The sequence below is a fragment of the Rhincodon typus genome, chromosome 3, assembly GCF_021869965.1.
Source record: "Rhincodon typus isolate 14 chromosome 3, sRhiTyp1.1, whole genome shotgun sequence".
In the NCBI taxonomy this organism is placed as follows: Eukaryota; Metazoa; Chordata; class Chondrichthyes; order Orectolobiformes; family Rhincodontidae; genus Rhincodon; species Rhincodon typus.
The window spans coordinates 81,703,985-81,723,578 of NC_063334.1; the positions used below are offsets into that span (position 1 = coordinate 81,703,985).

Sequence of the window (19,594 nt, forward strand, 5' to 3'; positions counted from 1 at the left end):
CTAACCTCTTCCCACCCCCTTGACCTGTCCGTCCTCCCTGGACTGACCTATCTCCTCCCTAACTCCCCACCTACACTCACCTTTACTGGCTCCATCCCCGCCTCTTTGACCTGTCTGTCTCCTTTCCACCTATCTTCTCCTCTATCCATCTTCTATCCGCCTCCTCCTCTCTCCCTATTTATTTCAGAACCGCCTTCCCCTCCCCCATTTCTGAAGAAGGGTCTAGGCCCGAAACGTCAGCCTTCCTGCTCCTCTGATGCCGCTTGGCCTGCTGTGTTCATCCAGTTCTACACCTTGTTATCTCAGATTCTCCAGCATCTGCAGTTCCTACTATCTCTCCTTACTTCTATGCAGTTTTCCTTTCTCCTTCCTGCTGAAATAGAAACTAGATGGCAACAACTCCTGTCATAAAAGTCAGAGTGGGTATCTAGTGATTCCAGCTTCCCAACTGACTACTCGTGTCTCCCCAGACTGGTTACGCTGGGCTGACTCTGCCCCACTCCCCAAGATATAGAGATACAGTCCCCCTAACTACCCTAAATACTGACTGACCACACCTAAGAGCGTGGAGTCGCAGCAATGCAGAGGGCACACAGGATATGTAGTCGAGGGAGGGGCATTTGGAGTGGGTGAGAGCAATTGAGGGAAGATTTTGTATGCAGTTCTGAGATTGGTGGACCATGAGCCTTGGTGAGATGCGTGTGCAGTAGCAGAGATACAGTGAGTGAGAGAAAGCAGAGGTAATACTTACCCTCATGGAGTAGAGAAGATAACTGGACTTCTTGCAGCATAACTGTGCATCCCTCCAAACTGTGGATATCACTGACCTGGGTTGACAACCCCAGACCACGCTGGCAGGGTCTGGTGTCATGGTCTCCTTCCCTAGTCCTAGAGAAGAGGATGGCCTCCTCAGCACCAATCCATTTACTGGGAGTACAAAGTCCCTATCAGCAAAGCAGGACATTAATTTCCTCTTATCTGCCATGTCTGGGTCAAATGAACCATGTAAGGCAGCATTTTTTGTCTTTATTCGTTCATGGGAAATGGGTGTTGCTGACAGAACCAGCATTTACTGCCCATCTCTGGTTGCCCTTGAAAGGTGGTGGCAACCAGCCTTCTTGAAATGCTGTATTCTATGTGCTGTAAGCAGGCCTACAATACAAGGTTAGGGAGGGAGTCCAGCATTTTGATTCAGTAATATATTTCCATTTAGGATGGTGAGTGGCTTGGAGGGGAACTTACAGATGGTGGTGTTCCTGCTGCCCTTGTTCTACGAGATGGAAGTGACAGTAGGCTTTAGGAAATCAGGAGTTGAGTTACTCATTGCAGGATTCCTAGCTTCTGATCTGCTCTGGTAGACACAGTCTAGTGTGTCTACTGGACTAAGGCTAGTCCAGTCAGTTTGTGGTCAACGGGAACCCTCAGCATGTTGAGAGTGGTGGATTCAGTGATGGTGATGCCATTGTATGTTAAGGGTGATGGTTAGGTTCTCCCTTGTTACTAATGGTTATTGTCTGGCATTTGTATAACATGAATGTTACTTGCCATTTGTTAGCCCAAACCTGGATTTGTCCAGGCCTTGCTACATTTGGGCATGGACTGATTCAACTTCGGATTGCCAGTATTGTTTGACTGAGCAGCGGGCTTTAAATATGGTGCTTGAGCCCAGATCCTTAGGCAATCTCGGCAGTGGCTAGTACGTCTATCTATGGGGAGTAGGATAACAAAACATGCGCCATTGGGAATGATGCGTAGGTAATGAGGCAGGTTTGGGAAGATAGAGTGAGAAAATGGGCTCGGCCTTGTACAGAGAACCCCTTTCAACAATTAGCCAATTTCTGGTAAAATTCAGCTCATAGCATCAGATTTAATTTTGGAGATTTAATTTCTCAGCAGTGAGCTTGCTGACTGATCAAAGATTCTAATAAGGGATTGTTGGTGACAGGAGTAGTGGGGAATGAATTCCATATTTCCTACAAAACTCTCTTAACTCCCAAGAAGGTAGTTTCTGTTTGCTCATTTAAGTTCAGATATATTCGTATTTTCAATAGCACTTTAATTTGAGAAAGGAAATATGAGTTTGAGATGGGTATGGTGTTTGCAACTTTTGGTCTGCCAATTTAGTAGCAAATTGATATGAGTGGGCTCAGCGAAAAGCTTGGGTCTCTATCCATTTTTGTGTGTAATCGATTTTCAGCCAAAATGCATGTTTTTTTTCCGGAACAGATATTTAAACGAAGATATTTTCTGCAATTGTGCCTTTATAACAGAACCATATAAAACAGGTGTGTCCTTTTGCAATAGTACAAAAGTCAAAGTGGAAGGACAGTCAATGTGTCATAATGTTTATATTCTGTGAGTGCTAGCAAATTCCTCCAATTCATTTTCTAGTTTTTTGATTTAGTATTTTCAGCTTACTAAACATAACTTACAAATAAGTCGTATTGACGGAATTGCACATGAGACCAATCTTGTATATGAATCAGGCCAATCAGCTATATGAATCCCAATGCATATTGAGTGGTGAAGGTAGTTTATGGTGGAAAGTTGTGGAGAACACAAAGTGGATTTGGCAACCAGAAGATTGAGGAAAGTGCCATTTGTTCACCTTACAAGCTTTATGCATAAATAGAGTGCATTGAAGCTATCCTGTAAGATTACGGCTGTACTGATCAGGTCATTGCTGTCTGTGCAGCACACAAAGTTGCAATTGGGTTGAAGGCTGCCACCTTCAGACCTGAAAAAATACCCAGTGTATTTTTAAATAGATTGTAAAACCAAAGTGGGGTGACAGCTGGATGGCCAGTTTGTGACGCAGAGTGTCACAGGTTCAATTCCTGTCGTGCCTGAGGTCAGCATGAAATTTCTACCTTCTCAACTTCACCCCTTACCTGAGATATAGTGACCCTAAGGTTAAACCGTCACTAGTTGCATCTCTCTGATGAGAGAATCATGGTCCTCTAGCACTATGAGAATTATAGCTTAAGGGCAAATTATCTGAAAAATTGGAATAATATATGAGGCAAGCCATTTAATGCTGTTCCTAAGTAGTGGCTGTGTGAGTGTATTTTTCACTAACAATAGGTTGCTTTAAGTCCAAAATATTGCTCTGCCTACTGTATAATTGTATGAATTTCAGTGCTGGTTTAATGTCAGGTACTAGACTTCACGTCCCAACAACTGGTTGGTTGAATCAAACAGCATTTCTCTTCAGTTGTTCATAATTGGCTGTGTATAGGCCAAGGTCAACAAATCCACAATGCAAAATCCAAGACAAGATGTTGCCTGTCAGATAAGCCTCTGCTTTTCATGGGTACTTGCTGAACAATCCTGAGAGCTAATAGCTACACTGACAACCAATTTAAGATAATCAGTCAAGCTCACAACATGGCTCATTTATAGTTGTCAGAAGTATTCTATTATTCATATGCAGAGATCCGTTTGCAGTAACCGAAAAGAATATGTTCAAACCTTGCACCTTGTTTGCATTACCCAGGAGCTTGCAAAGTCTATATTTCCTCATTGCTTTCTCTATGATCTTGGTTATTCACAACTGGCCTGCTAACCAATCAACACCCTTTACTCCTATGCTATAAATTATTGTAATTGTTTGAAATTTGGTATTTTTTTGCTTGTTCTGATGTGTGTAAAACAGAAAGTTTTAGTAGCACATCTTCTTTGCAGAAATCTTTGAATACTTAGCTGATAACAACTACATATTGTAAAACCCATATTTCCACAAGGGTTATGATGGAGTGCAGTATGTTATATTGCCTGAATCTGGTGGCTGAACTACTTTGTTAGAGAAGTCCAACTTGATTTTCCAGGATTATTATTGTGTGTAGAGTACTCCACAGGTTTACAACATATATCATGCAAGCCATAGAGCAAGATGTCAACCATTAGATAGCCAAAAATGAAGTCAACCAACAGCAGCAACTAAGACCAAACTGCACAAATATCACTGACTAGATATATCCAGAAACTGATCCAAGGCACCTTTCCCTGTAAACTGTATCTGCACACTACATTATCAAACCCTATTTGATTTGTCTTTGGTTCCCTACTGAAAACTGACTGTGTTGTCTATTGCAAAGAGAAGAACTCACCATGTGGATTCACAGCAAGCAGGCATTATTAACTAAATTCGTCAACACTTCCCCAGTAGAGAGCGTAATATAAAAAATGTTATATATCTTGCTCCATATTACTGAAAACATTTAACCTGTGTTTCTAACTCACCACTCACTCAGCTCCCTTTTGTACCACATAAGACAAATCACTTACAAACTGTGGCAAAACTAATTCAAACAAATATAGAACTGCACCACTTCTCAAACATTTATTTTGAATTCTTGCTAGCAAGAGTTTGTGTTATAAGGAAAGGCTGGAGTTTGAGTTATAAGGAGAGGTGGGATAGGCTGGAACTCTTTTCCACTGGAGTATGGGAGATTGAGGGGTGACAGTATAGACGTCTATAAAATCATAAGAGGCATAGATAGCCAACAGCCTTTCCCCAAGTCAAAAACTAGAGGGCATAGGTTTAAGGTGAGAGGGGAGAGATACAAGAGTCCAGAGGGGCAATTTTTTTCACACAGAGGGTGGTGAGTGTCTCGAACAGGCTGCCAGAGGTAGTGGTGGAAGCAAGTACAATTTTGTCATTTAAGAAATATTTGGACAGGTACATGGAGGGATATGGACTAAACACAGGCAAATGGGACTAGATTAATTGTGAAAACTGGGCAGCACGGGCAAGTTAGGCTGAAGGGTCTGTTTCGGTGCTGTAGACCTCAATGACTCTATGTCAATGTTTATACTTTATACCTAATGGTATTTTCACCCTCAACACATAGCTAGTAATCTGGTGAAGTGCATCACCCTTTTTTTTTGCAGAGCCAGTAGTTTCTGTATCCCATTCAAATCAAGCTCAGACAATCTGCTCCACTAGCTTTCTTCCTGAGTTGTGACTGTGAAAACTTACCCCTACAGATTTCCCTTTGGTGTCATTATGTATTCTTCACCCCTTGCCCAATTAAGTGCTCTTTCTAAATATTTTCTGCGAGGTAAAAATATACAAGATCACCAGCCACTGGTTATCTAAAGGAATGTCTTGCGATTCAAGCGACTTTGATCTTGCGATAACTACATCCACGTGCGTAAGCCCAAAGGTATCCTAAACAGCCATTGCTGACACTGCTGATTCACTGCAAAATGTAAAGGTATTTGAGAGAATTGTCTGGGGAACATGATTGACAAGTTGGAAGAGACAATAGGATCTTGTTTAGTACCTTGCTGTCAAGCTGTAGATATAAAGATCTGTCTCTGCTAGATAATTAATACTCAAGAACGCAAACTGAATGAAACCAATTAAATCAGTAGAGTTGCAACTTTGAAGTTCCCTAGACAGATCAAATATCATGGTGCTGTACATGCTGGACATGGACTCCATCAATTGACTAGATTGATACTGAATGTCCTGGGAGACTTTAACAAATATGCAGTGCTCTGCAATGATCTTTCTTTAAAGGCAGAAGCCATGAGATCAGGGTACATTGTCTCATCAGCTGGTGTTTCACTCAGAAACCCTTTACACTTAGTCTCTTTACTCAAAAACACCATGACAGCTCACTTTCTATCACCTACTGCCAACTCATGCTGAGTGCATGACCTTGTATGACCTCCTCACAATTGCTATCTATTCAGTGATTGACTCTGGATTGGTAGCTGACAGCGAGACGAATAATGAAGTTACAGGTATAAATGATGGAGTACTTCAAATGAAATGTAAGTCATTATAAACATCTTTAGAAATTGCACAGTTGTCCATGGTGTGGGTAGGCACTCATAGTGTTGGCACTTACCATCAGTCCTTTCACTGAGTTCCAACTACTTTCCTCAAACTTCAAACAGACTGTCTTGTTTCTGCTTTAGGGTTTATAAGATGACGTTCACTTTACTATCTTTGAAATCAGTTGCCAGCCATCCCAAAGGGGCCTATTCCCCGCCGTTAAGTTTGGTGAAAATATTAGGATTATTTTTAAAACTGCTAGAAATATTTCAAAGCACATACAGTACAATGCAAACTTTGAGGAAGAGAAATTTAAGTTTAATGAAGCTTAAAGAAATATTTTGAAATACTAAAGTAATTACTGTTCACTGACATGTTACAGATATATTTCTAAGTTTCTCCCAACATTTATTTTTCAAAGAGGTTTAAGCAAAAGTAGTTATCCAGGCAACAGCTCCACTGAAAACAAATCCCCCAATGAAAATATTACACTTTGCACTCACAAATCCTCCTGATTCCCACAATGTATTATTAAATAGATTACATTATGAGGTAACTGTCTGCTTTTACATAGCCAGCAATGTTTTCTGACTAAATCCAATTTAGTTCTAAACTAAGTTACATGAAATTTCATTGAATGCTTTTAAGGCACTTTTCCCTCTTTCTTTTACTACTGTCTGGCGTCCTCACATTATCATTTCATCCCAAACAACTATATTAATAAGTGTTATCTTACAGTTTGAACCACTCAGTAGATAATTGTTAGAATGCATGCAATAAAATCAATGATCATAGAATCCTACAATGCAGAAACAGGCCATTTGATCTAACAAGTCCACGCCGACTCTCTGAAGAGCATCCCACCCACACTCACGCCTCCACCCCACAATCCCTGTAACCCCGCATTTCCCATGGCTAATTCACCCAACCTACACATCCCTGGACAGTAAAGTGTAATTTAGCATGGCCAATCCACCTAACCTGCACATCTTTGGACAGTGGGAGGAAACCAGAGCACCTGGAGGAAACTCACGCAGACACAGAGAGGATGTGCAAACTCCACACAGACAGTTGCCTGAGGCTGGAATTGAACTCACTAACCACTGAGACACCGTGCCGCCCAAATGATTCTGATTTTTCCTTGCTCTGTGGCTAAATGCTTACTTTGCTTCTCACAATTGGCTACAATTTTTGGAATGGTGACGCCTTCTAAATCTCCAGAGCACTTCGAAGCACTAGTGCATTTAGGTACTTAAGTATTAAGATCATGAAGTTACAAAAGTCATCATGAATTGGTTATGAAAGAAAATTAGTTTTGATTTACTAACGGGTTACAAAAATCAAGCTTTTGCTAGGTTAATCATCCAAATATAAGTTTTCAAATGTTAAATTATAAACAGTTGCTCTTTCAGCATCTTAAAATATTTTAGGTACAACTCTTCATTAAAGTTTAATTTCTCTTAAACATTAACCTATTTTTTTCTCAATTTATTTGTGAAAGGCTGGCTGAGTATTTCCAAAACATTATCTTTTGATTTCAGACTTTCAAAATTGAGTTTTGATTTTATCTTCAGTGTTTAAGGTCAATACTCCAGGATTGCTGAAATATTTGTTATGTCAAAAAAGACCTAGCACCTAACGACAGCCATAACCCTTAACATAGTAAGATGTTACACCAGTGATGACTATCTGGAGTCTTTCCATAAGTCCAATGACAGTGCATGAGAGAAATTAAATGAGGAGTTCAATGTACTTGTAGTAGCACCACCATGAAATGGTGAATCATCAGCAATGGTGTGCTTTGAGATCAATCATAAAAAGACTGTAAAGGGTGGTTTACACAAATAACTGTTGTCTCAATGCTGAAGTTTTTAGGCAAGTAAAATTGTTATTTTTTCTTACTTCTAAAAGAGGACACTTACAAAAGATGACAAAACACTGGACCGGTAGCCTACATGCACTCATTTTGGTACAGGTATCTCAACTGAGCGGCCAACACCGCTCCAAATGGTGCATACTTTGAAGAGTCAAAAGTAAAAATTCTAGGCAAGCAATTCAGCTCCACAGGCTGTGTCAGTAACAAATCCAATGCAACTAAACACGTTACAGAACACATTGACAAAACTTCAAGATAAAGATTTCACTAATAATTTTACCCAGCAATAGAATATGAAAGTTCAACAACATTTTAAAATTTCATATTTTAGAAAAGAAATGACAATTTTGCTTACCACTCCTCCAAAGTATTTCCCCACGTAGAAGTCATTGAGCCTGTGAAGTTCCAAGTAGGCTGCTCCAATTTCTTTAGACAGTTCAATTCCCTCATAGAAAGGAACACAGCTCCCTTTATCTGATGTGCACAGTGGGCATGAACAAGGCGGCCCTTCTTCTGTTAAAAATGTTGAAACATCATGAATTTCAAGTCAATGTTCTTTACACAAAGCTCACAATTTAGTTGTACATACTATTTGTGAAGTCAAGAATAAGAATAAAATGATTAAATATTATGGAATTTGTATATTGAAAATAATAGAATGTTTACTATTTAATACATGAGGACTGTCCCTTGCCTCCAGCAGTTGAAATTGCATAAAACTACTATAGAAGCATAGAAGGTGTACCATTTTGAATATTAAAGAAATCATTCACAGTAATAAATATCAACCATTTTTCACCCAGCAGCATCCTGCAAACAGCATGGAGGTGAATGCCTAACTGGTTTGTTTTTGTGACATTTATTGAGGGACAACCATTAGACACGATCGTCGGGGAATCCGTGCTTTTCCTGAAACAAAATATTGGATCTTTGCCAGAAATTGTTACATATTTAAGAATCTGTGTCATGCATGTATGATTAGGCATTGCAATGAAAACAAATTCAACTGCAATACATTCAATTTGTTCTTACTTGGACTCTAAAGTCAAGGTTATCGCTGTTGTTCGACTTTGAATTGAGACAGTGCACAAAGCTTTGGCTTATGACAATTTTAGCGCAAAAATGCAGATAATTGCAACGCTGATGACGCAAGTGACAGTATACTCTTTGAAGTTGAAGTCCTGGCATTAAATAGAAGGTTGTCATGGCAAAACTCCCATTAAACAAGGCTTATTTAAGATCTTTTAATGGTAAGATAAACTGAATTTAGTTATACAGCATTCACCATGGATGCTGCAAATAATATTATTTGAATTTTGATACAGCCTCCTAAATTTCAAAGAAAGTAACTCACTTATATATTGGCTCAAATTTTCCAGTAATATTTGCACCACACAAGTGACCACCCCCAATAAGAGACATTCTAAACACCGCCCCTTGATATTCAATGACATTACCTCATTGAATCTCCCACCAGCAATATCCTTGGGGTTGCCGTTGAAGAAACTGAACTTGATTCATCATGTAAATATAATGGCTACAAAAGCATGTCAGAGACTAGGAATACTGTGGTGAGTTTCTCACCTCCTGACTCCCAAAGCTTGTCCACCATCCACATGGCACAAGTCAGGAGTGTGTTGGAATACTCCCCAATTGCCTGGATGAGTGCAGCTCCAAAAATACTCAAGAAGCTTGACATCATCCAGGACAAAGTAGCCTTCTTGATTGGCACCACATCCATAAGCATCCAGTCCCTCCATTGCCAATGTTCAGTCATTTAAGTTTAATGAAGCTTAAAGAAATATTTTTAAATAGTAAAATAATTACTGTTCACTCACATGTTACAGATATATTTCTAAGTTTCTCCCAACATTTATTTTTCAAAGAAGTTTAAGCAAAAGTAGTTATCCAGGCAACAGCTCCACTGAAAACAAATCCCCCAATGAAAATATTACACTTTGCACTCACGAATCCTCCTGATTACCACAATGTATTATTAAATAGATTACATTATGAGGTAACTGTCTGCTTTTACATAGCCAGCAATGTTTTCTGACTAAATCCAATTTAGTTCTAAACTAAGTTACATGAAATTTCATTTAAAGCTTTTAAGGTATACTATCTACGAGATACATTGCAGAAATTCACCAAAGATCCTCAGGCAGTACCTTCTGAACTCTCAAACACTTCCATTCAGGAGGACAAGGGCAGCAGATACATGGGAACACCACCACTTCCAAGTTCTCCTCCGAGCTGCTCACCATCCTGACTTGGAAATATATCACCATTCCCTCACTATAACTGTGTGAAAATCCTGGAATTCCTTCCCTCACAGCATTGTGGGTCCTTGCACAGCAAGTGGACTACAGTAGTTCAAGAAGCCAGCTCATCAACACCTTCTCAAAGGCAATTAGGGATGGGCAATAAAGGCTGGCCCAGCCAGTGATGCCCATGTCCCATGAATGGATAAAAAACGCTTCTTTTTAATGTAAGAAAGGTGCACCACATTTCTAAGATGAGGTTCCAGTCAGCGCTCTCTCAGAAATGCAGAGCTGCCTTTCCATTCATAGTATAGTGTAGAAATGTCAGAGGAAGGTAAACCATGTCACTTTTCACAGCAGTCAGCTGGAATTTAAATGGTCTAACAGTCACTTTGACGACTGCTGTCAAATTGTAAGTTCATGGGTGTCATTCTTAGGGTTTTGGGAGGGTAGGATGCAAGATAGGCAAGGGGGTTAGAGTGCCAGGTATTGGATCTCAGGATGCGCAGGGTACCAGTTGGGGAGGGGTTAGGTTGCCATCAGAAGGTTGCCAAATGAGTAGCAGTTTGGCTGCCAGGTAAATAGGGTGCCAACTGGGTACGATGCCATATATAGGATGCCGTGTCAGTAGGAGTTAGGGTACTAAGGTGCTAGATAAGTGGAAGGGTTAGGGGGCCAGCTGGGTAAGGATGCTAGCTGAATAAGGGATAGTGTGCCAGGTGGGTAGGATGCCATGTGAGAAGGGGCTAAGTACTAAACAGGTAGGGTGCCAGGGTGCAAGGTTGCAAAGTAAGTGATGCAATGTTTGATAGAGGTCGGGGCTCACAGGTCTTGGTTCCTGCAGGAGAAACAGGTTGCGATCCAGTGGTTGGGTGGGGGTGGTGGAGATCGGGCCTGGTGGTGGTTAGGGCAATTGGTCCCTTGGAGGGGCATCAGATCAGGGTCTGGGGGAGGTGTACTTGGGGATGTCTGAGGTAAGTATGGGGTCAATTAAATGGTTACTCAGGAGTTAGACTATGTATTTAAATAGTCTGGCTTTCTCTACAGGTCTCTGCCCTGTACTGTTCTACTTTAGAGAGTTATAAATGTGGTTTGGTGGCCTCTAAACTTGCACTGATTTAAGTGTCTGCAGATGACTTCAGGAAAACTGAAGAATAAAATGTAGAATGTGTTTTTTTTACTCATTCACAGGATGTGGGGGTCATTGGCTAGGCCAGCATTTATTGCTGATCCCTAATTGCCCAGACAGCAGTTAAGAGTCAACCACATTGCTGTGGGTCTGCAGTCATATGTAGGTCAGACTAGGTAAGGACGACAGTTTCTGTTCCTACAGGATGTTAATTTTAAGGTGAATGCAAATGGCCAAATTTCAATATCCATCACTGGCCAAAAAGTACAAATCACTGAGGTTGAACCGGAAGTTAAACATCCAAGAGGTTTTTAGACATGATTTTCCCTTTTTGAATAAGTGTGGGGTGAATGTGTAAGGCAGTGAGTAACATGTCATCCCTATCGGTGAGAAACTGAGCTTATCGCACACCAATCAACTCATTAAGAGTTGACAGGTGAGAAGGGGCAAGCCTTCTGGCCTATCAACAGCTTTAAAACTGTCACCCCCTTAGTCACCAAGAGTTGCTGACCAATCAGAGCCTGGAAATTTTTGGGTTATAAAACTGCCAATCAAGGCCAATCATGGAGATCCAGTGGTGGAAGGGAAGTTTTTAAAAAATTTTCTTGTTGCAAGTCGAGGGGTCCTGGGCTCAGAGGCAAGGGCAGGGGTGTGTCTTTCAAAGACCACTCCCTCGCCCCTCATTTGTGCCTCCAATTATCTGTAATTGGGAAACTGGGAAGGCAGTTAATCACAGAGCTGCCAAGTTGAGGCCCTTAATTGGAAATCAACTGACCATTTAAGGGACTTAATTGATGGTGAGTCAAGAAGACAAGAAGGTTGTCCAGATATTTTCTGGCCCAGAACTTAATCAATGATGTGGGGAGGTGTGACCTCTCCACGGCCAATTTGCCCAATTCTTTCTCTGTCTTGCCATCTCCATTGCCACTTCCAAAGAGGGGAAAATTATGCCCTTTGTGTTTGCAGATCCTGTTACAAAAACACAGGTTTTCCAGGAAGTGAGATTAAATCAGGATTATACCATTTAAATCAGTAGACCGCTTTTACACTGAGAGAGGATACATGGGGGTCTGTGTGAAAATGGAGTTGAGACCATTATCTGATCAGCCATGAACTTATTGCATCCATCTTTACCAAAAAGAGGGAGATATTACCTAGGCATTGTGAAAGAAGGAGAAACGCTGTTACTGGGAGAATTCAAAATTGTTAAAGAAGAGGTATTGGATAGACTGTTGGTACTTAAAGTTGTCAAGGCGCTGGGGCTGGATGTGATGTATCGTTGAATTTTAAAGGAAGTGAGAGTGGAAATCTTCTCTAGACTCAGGGGAGTGTCTTAGATTGAATGATTGCAAACATAGCCTTGTTCGAGAAAGGTTGTAAGAATAGCCTGTCAGTCAGTTTAACCTTAGTGGTGGAGAGGGTTTGAGAGACAATTATTTGGGAAAGAATTAGTAGTCAAATGAAAAAAATGATTTGATTAGGAAGAATCAGCTTGGATTCCTAAAGGAGAAATTGTGTTTAATGAACTTGATGGATTTTCTTTGAAGCTGTGACAGGTTCAATGAGAGTAACCTAGTTGATGTGGTGTACATTGGCTTCTAGAAGGTGTTTAATAAAGTTTCATACAACAGACTTGTGAGGAAAGTTATAGATCCTGAAATAAAAGGGTCAGTAGCAATGTGGATACAAAATTGTATAGGAAACAGAGTAGTAGTCAATGGATAGTTTCCAGGAGGAAGATTTGTAGAGTTTCCCAGGGGTCAGTATTGGGATCCTGATACATATTAATGATTTAGAACTAGATCTTGGATGTGCAGGGTTCAATTTCAAAGTTTACAGATGACACGAAACTTGAAATATTTATAAGTTGTGAGGAGGATAGTATAAAACTCTGAAAAGTCTGGGTGGATAGGTGTCAGTAAAGCTTCAATGCAGAGAAATGTAAGGTGATGCATCTTAGTAGGAATAATATTGAAAGACAATATAAGACAGGGATATAGTTCTAAAGGGGTGCAGGAGCTGAGGGTCATGGGGGTATATTGCAGAGATCATTGAAGATGACAGTACAGGCTGAGAGTAACTAATACTGCATACAATATCCTTGGCTTTATTAATAAGGGCACAAAGTATGGAGGTAACGTTGAACTTGTTGTAATACACATTTTAGATTTCACTTGGAGTATTGTGCATAGTTCTGGGCACCACATTATGTGAACATATTGTAGAGAGTGCAGAAGCAATTTGGTCCAGGGATGAGGAATTGCAGCTATGAGGATAGATTTGAAGAAGTAGGGATTGTTCTCCTCGGAGAGAAGGCTAAAAGGAGATCTATTAGAGGTTTTCAAAGTCATGAGCAGGCTTGACTGACCGCTCTTATAAAATGATCAAGAACCAGATGGCACAGATTTAAAACGATTTGCAAAAGGATCAAATATGTTGAGGGAAAAATAGCTTGTTCATTCAGTACATAGTTAGGGTATGGAATGCTCTGTCTGGAATTGTGGTGGATGCAAGTTCAATTGAAGACTTAAGAAGTATTTGGATAGAAACAATGTGCATGAACAGTGGGGAAAACAACACATTGGCAGTGGGTAATGATGCTTATTTGAAGAGCCAGTGGACTTCATTGGGCTGAATGGTCTCCTTCTGCACTGTAACACTTCTGTGATTGAGTGCAGATTTGAGGGGTTGTATAACCTACTCTGCTCCCATTTCTTCTACTTATATGTTAGCTGTTCGGTCAGACTATTTCATAGAGTCACAGAGCACAGAAACAGACTCTTCGGTCCAACCAGTCCACGCCGAACATAATCCAAAACTAAACTAGTCCCACATGCCTACTCCTGTCCCGTACCCCTCCAAACCTTTCCTTTTCATGTAATTATCCAAAAGTCTTTTAAATGTTGTTACTGCGTCTGTATCCACCACTTCCTCAGGAAGTTCATTCCACACGCAAACCACCCTTTGTGTAAGAAATTTGCTCATGTCCTTTTTTAAATCTTTCTCCTCTCACCTTAAAATATGTCCCCTGGTCTTGAAATCTCCTATCCTAGAGAAAAGACACCTATTATTAACCCTGTATATACCCCTCATGATTTTATAAATCTCTTTAAGGTCACCTCTCAACCTCCTATGCTCCAGTGAAAAAAGTCCCAGCCTATCCAGCCTTTCCTTATAACTCAAATCTTCCATACCCACAACATCCTGGTCAATTTCTTCCGAACGCTCTCTAGCTTAGTACCATCCTTCCTATAAGACCAGAACTGGGCACAGTACTCCAGAAGACGTCTCACCAATGTCCTGTACAACCTCAACATGACATCCCAACTCCTATACTCAAAGCACTGAGCAAGGAAGGCAAGCATGCTAAACGCCTTTTTAACCATCATATGTAATACAAACTTCAAAGGATTATGGACCTGGACTCTTAGGTCCCTCTGTTCTACAACACTACCCAAGGCCATACCATTAATTGTATTAGTCCTGCCCCTGTTTGTTTTACCAAAATACAAAACCTCACATTTATCCAAATTGAATTCCATCTGCCATTTTTCAGCCCATTGACCCATTTCATCAAGATCCCTTCGTAATGTTAGAAAACCTTCTTCACTGTCTACTATGCCACCAATTTTGGTGCAACCGCAAACTTACTAACTATGCCTTCTATATTCTCATTCAAATAATTTATATAAATGATAAACAAGAAAGGACCCAGCACCAATCCCTGTGGAACACCGCCAGTGACAGGTCTCCAGTCTGAAAAACAACCCTCTAACATCACTCTCCGTCTCCGGTCGTTAAGCCAATTACATATCCAATGGGCAAGCTCTCGCTGAATCCCATGTGACCTAACTTTACTGATTATTCTAGTATGTGGAACCTTGACATAGGCTTCACTAAAGTCCAAGTAAACAACGTCTCCGGCTCTGCCCTCATCAATCTTTTGATAACTTCCTCAAAAAACTCAATCAAGTTTGTGAGACACGATTTTCCTCGCACAAAACTATATTGATTGCCCCTAATCAACTTTTGCCTCTCTAAATGTTTATAAATCCTATCTTTTAGAATGACCTCTGACAACTTACCCATAACTGAAGTCACAGGTCTATAGTTCCCTAGTTTCTTCTTACAACCCTTCTTAAACAAAGGCACAACATGAGCCACCCTCCAGTCATCAGGCACCTCACCAACAGTTGTAGACGATGCAAGTATTTCTGCAAGGGGCCCTGCAATTTTCTCTCTTACTTCCCACAGCATTCTGGGATATGTTAAATCAGGTCCTTGAGATTTATCCACCTTTATATTCTCTAAGGCCTCCAGAACTTCCTATTCTGTAATGAGAGCTGTTTTTAAAACATCAATATTTATTTCATGAGTTCTCTAGCCTCCATTTCTTTCTCCACAGCAATAACCGACATGAAATATTTATTTACTGACTCTCCCGTATCCTGGGGTTCAACACAAAGATAAACTTTTCTTATTTTAACTGCCTGAAATTGGCATATCTGCACAAAAGACTGCATAATTTAATTTTAAAATACACATGAAATTCAGCACAACTCAAATTCTGCAACATCTTGCAATTTTTTAAAAGTATTGTGCTAGAAGCAGACACTACCCACGAAAATGGCCATGCTCCCAGGGTAAATCATTCACCCATTGTGAGTTGCTGCTCACTGTACTCAATTTCCAGGCCTTTGAGGGGGCTAAGAAGTCAAGTTTGGAACTTTCAGGTGCAAGGATTCCAACGAGAACATTCGAAAAGAATCTATATGTCAGTTAAATTAATTTACAAAGGAATTAACTACTGCACCCTAATGTAACCAGGAAATATTTTAAAAAGTCATTTCCAGTCATTTAAAATCATGTTATTCACTTGCAGTAGATTGACTCTTATCATTCAAAACGCTTATATTTTCATGATAAATCCATTTCAACTGTACTAATCTAACCACACCATACCACTCTTTAAGTTATCAAGGAATAGTTCTAAAGTTGTCTTTTTCACAAATTACAATTTTAATTGCTGTCTTGTTGCTCTGGTTCACAACAGGTTTTGTTTTCAGTGAGAGGCCAGTGAGCTTGAGTGGAAACCTGAGAGAAAAACAGTTTCTTCAAAACAGGGGAAAATATCCCAAACACAGCATGTTTGGTTATATGCAGCCATTTTGCAAATTATGCCCAAAGCAGAATCTCTATCCCTGTGCATAGCTAGTGCAGTTATCCTATACAGTGATTGAGAATGAGCAGCTGAGGAAAATTGGCCCTATATTTCTTTTAGAATTTGACCTGTTCAAAATGTAGATAAGTTCATATCTAATTTTATTCATGTTCGCAAGGAAAGATATGATCCAAGTATACTTTAAATATTTTCATTGAATATCTAAATATTACAGCACAAATGCATGACTGTACAGTTGATTAGACAGATTAGAATGTTGATACATTACACAATTATCGCGTGATATTTGACTCCTTTCTCCGTGGGTAGAATAAGGCTTCATTGTCTTTATAAAGAAACTAAAGTCTTCTTAGCCTATTTCAGTAATCAATCAGTCAGTTAGTGTGTGACAAAAATACTATGGATACAAAGGACATGAGCTGGAGGGATTTCATCAATTGTTTTCAAGCACAACTGGAATGTGAATTGAGCCATTTAAGCAATTTTGATTTTTCTTTAACTCTGCTCTTCAGTCCAGAATGGGTGATCGTAGTTCAGTGGGCAATGTCATTAAAATACCATGAATACTATGCAAAACATCTAACAGGATGACTGGCCATTATTACTTTGGTGGACCTGTCCTAGAATTTAGCAAAGCTGTCAAGGCCTGGTGAAACAAGGCAAAAACTGAACAGACTCTAAATGTCACTGTTAAAGCTGTCCAAGATGTTCTTACCAAAATATCACACAGGACTATTACACATGATTTTGCACAAAAGTCTTTGCGAAAGACCAAAGTAGAACACAATTTGAAGGCCATTTTGGTTAGAACATATGGTTGCTTTTGATTTTTAATTCAAATGCAAAAGTCTAAAACTAAAACCAGGTTTACTAAATTTGACTAACACACATTTTTAGGCAAAATACAAAATTCAGATGTCATATCAATAATTATTTGGAAAATCTGTAATTGAAGTATGTAGGCTTTTTGCTCTTCAAAACTCCCTTGCTGTTCACCTGTTTCACTCCTTTCCCTTTTCATGGGAAAAATGATGACAGGTCCCAGGAAACAGCAATCAAAAGCCCAAGATTTCTCTAAACAGAGAGAGGACCTCATAGCAACTTCATCTCCCCCTGGTTTGTACAAAAACACAACCCCAGTCTTGACTAAGGCTATAAGACGTCTAGTTTTTACAGGTGCGTCTGTCTGCCTGCAGTCCCTCACTGCTCTTGCAGCATCTTTTACTGGCAGTTAACAATCAAGATTACTCTCTTCCATTTGGAAGAGGGGAGGCAATGTTCTAGTGGCATTATTGCTAGACTGTTAATCCAGATACCCAGACAATGTTCTGGGGACCCAGGTTCAAATCCCACCCATGGCTGTCGGTGACATTTGAAATCAATAATAATCTGGAATAAACAGTCCAATGATGACTGTGAAGCCATTGTCGATTGTTGGACGAAGACCTATCTGGTTCACTAATATCCTTTAGGGAAGGAAACTACTGTCCTTACCTGGTCTGGCCTACATGTGACGCTGTCTTGTGGGCATTTAGAGATGAGCGATAAATGCTGGCCTATTTAATGATGCCCACATCCCATAAATGAATAAAAAGAGACTTTCAAGAGCAGGCATGAGTGCAATGGCTTCTTTCTGTTCTACATAATTCTATGATCCTAACTGATCTTATAAGGATAATTTTTTTTCTGTCATTAATTACATAATGGTTGAGTTTAATGTCTTCAGAAGAAAAAAAACACTTTAGAGGGCTCACTGCATCATGACATTGTCAAATGTAAACAGCAATTTCCACGGTATCAAATTTTCTTGGCTTGCTGCTTATGCCTTGCTTTCTTCCTGTAAAATATCAGCCTGAAATATGATATTGTTTGCTGAGTACACACTGCAATATTCAAATATTATGGCTAGTCAAGTAAATAACAGGTTCAGTGATAATGAATTTGTCTATTGTTTATACATTTTTCTAAACAAAAGTGAAGTGAATAAATATATTGTCCCAGCTGGAAATATTTTTGAAAGTAAAGTATATATATTATTGTGGAAAAGAAGTATAACTGAATGCAATAAATGCACTGCAGGGCAACAGTATTTAACTGGTATTTCAGCACTTGGCTGGGAGCTAGACTCTGTTTACAGCACAGTGGAAGAGACTGGATAAATCTGGTAAACATTCAGCTGGATTTTGTGAAAGAGGTGGTAAGTTCAAATTTAGAAGCTTCCCAACTCTGTAAATCCGTCTCCACTAAAAAAGATCCTCGAGGTTTTCATTGACCAGAAACTGAATTGGACAATCTATATAAATACTGTGGCTACAAGAGCTGGATAAACATTAGAAATCCTGCAGCGAGTAACTCACCTCCTGATTTCCCAAAGCCTGTCTACCATCTATAAGACCCAAGTCAGGAATGTTTTATACTTGCCTGGATGAGTGCAGCTCCAACAACACTGAATAAGTTTGACATCATCCAGGACAAAGCAGCACACTTGATTGGTACCCATCCACCATCTTCAACATTCACTTCATGGGTAGTAGTATTTATCATCTACTAAGTGCACTGCATTAACTCAAAACCCTTCCAAACTTACAACCTCTATCAACTCCAAAGAGAAGGGAGCAGTTCCATGGAAATGCCATGGCCTGCGAATTATACCCACCCAACCCGCCCACCTCAAGCCACATTACATCTTGCCACAGCACTTTATCAAAGAACAAAGAACAAAGAAAATTACAGCGCAGGAACAGGCCCTTTGGCCCTCCAAGCCTGCGTGGATCCAGATCCTCTATCTAAACCTGTCACCTATTTTCCAAGGATCTGTATCCCTCTGCTCCCTGCCCATTCATGTATCTGTCTAGATACATCTTAAATGATGTTATCGTGCCCGTCTCTACCACCTCCGCTGGCAACACATTCCAGGCACCAACCACCCTCTGTGTAAAGAACTTTCCACGCATATCTCCCTGAAACTTTTCCCCTCTCACCTTGAAATAGTGACCCCTAGTAATTGAGTCCCCCACACTGGGAAAAAGCTTCTTGCTATCCACCCTGTCTGTACCTCTCATGATTTTGTAGGCCTCAATCGGGTTCCCCCCTCAACCTCCGTCTTTCTAATGTAAATAATCCTAATCTACTTAACCTCTCTTCATAGCTAGCGCCCTCCATACCAGGCAACATCCTGGTGAACCTCCTCTGTACCATCTCCAAAGCATCCACATCCTTTTGGTAATGTGGCGACCAGAACTGTACGCAGTATTCCAAATGTGGTCGAACCAAAGTCCTGTACAACTGTAACATGACCTGCCAACACTTGTACTCAATACCCCGTCTGATGAATGAAAGCATGCTGTATGCCTTCTTG

The 19,594-nt window shown here is 40.1% G+C and overlaps 1 protein-coding gene across 1 annotated transcript in view; it reads right to left on the reverse strand.

Moving 5' to 3' along the window:
• The window catches only part of rhobtb3 (Rho related BTB domain containing 3), a 113,092-nt gene that overhangs the window by 45,714 nt on the left and 47,784 nt on the right, over positions 1 to 19,594 (reverse strand). The window contains exon 4 of the mRNA XM_048595126.1: positions 8,020 to 8,177. Coding sequence (XP_048451083.1) covers positions 8,020 to 8,177 — 158 coding nt within the window. The remainder of the gene's footprint in view (positions 1 to 8,019; positions 8,178 to 19,594) is intronic.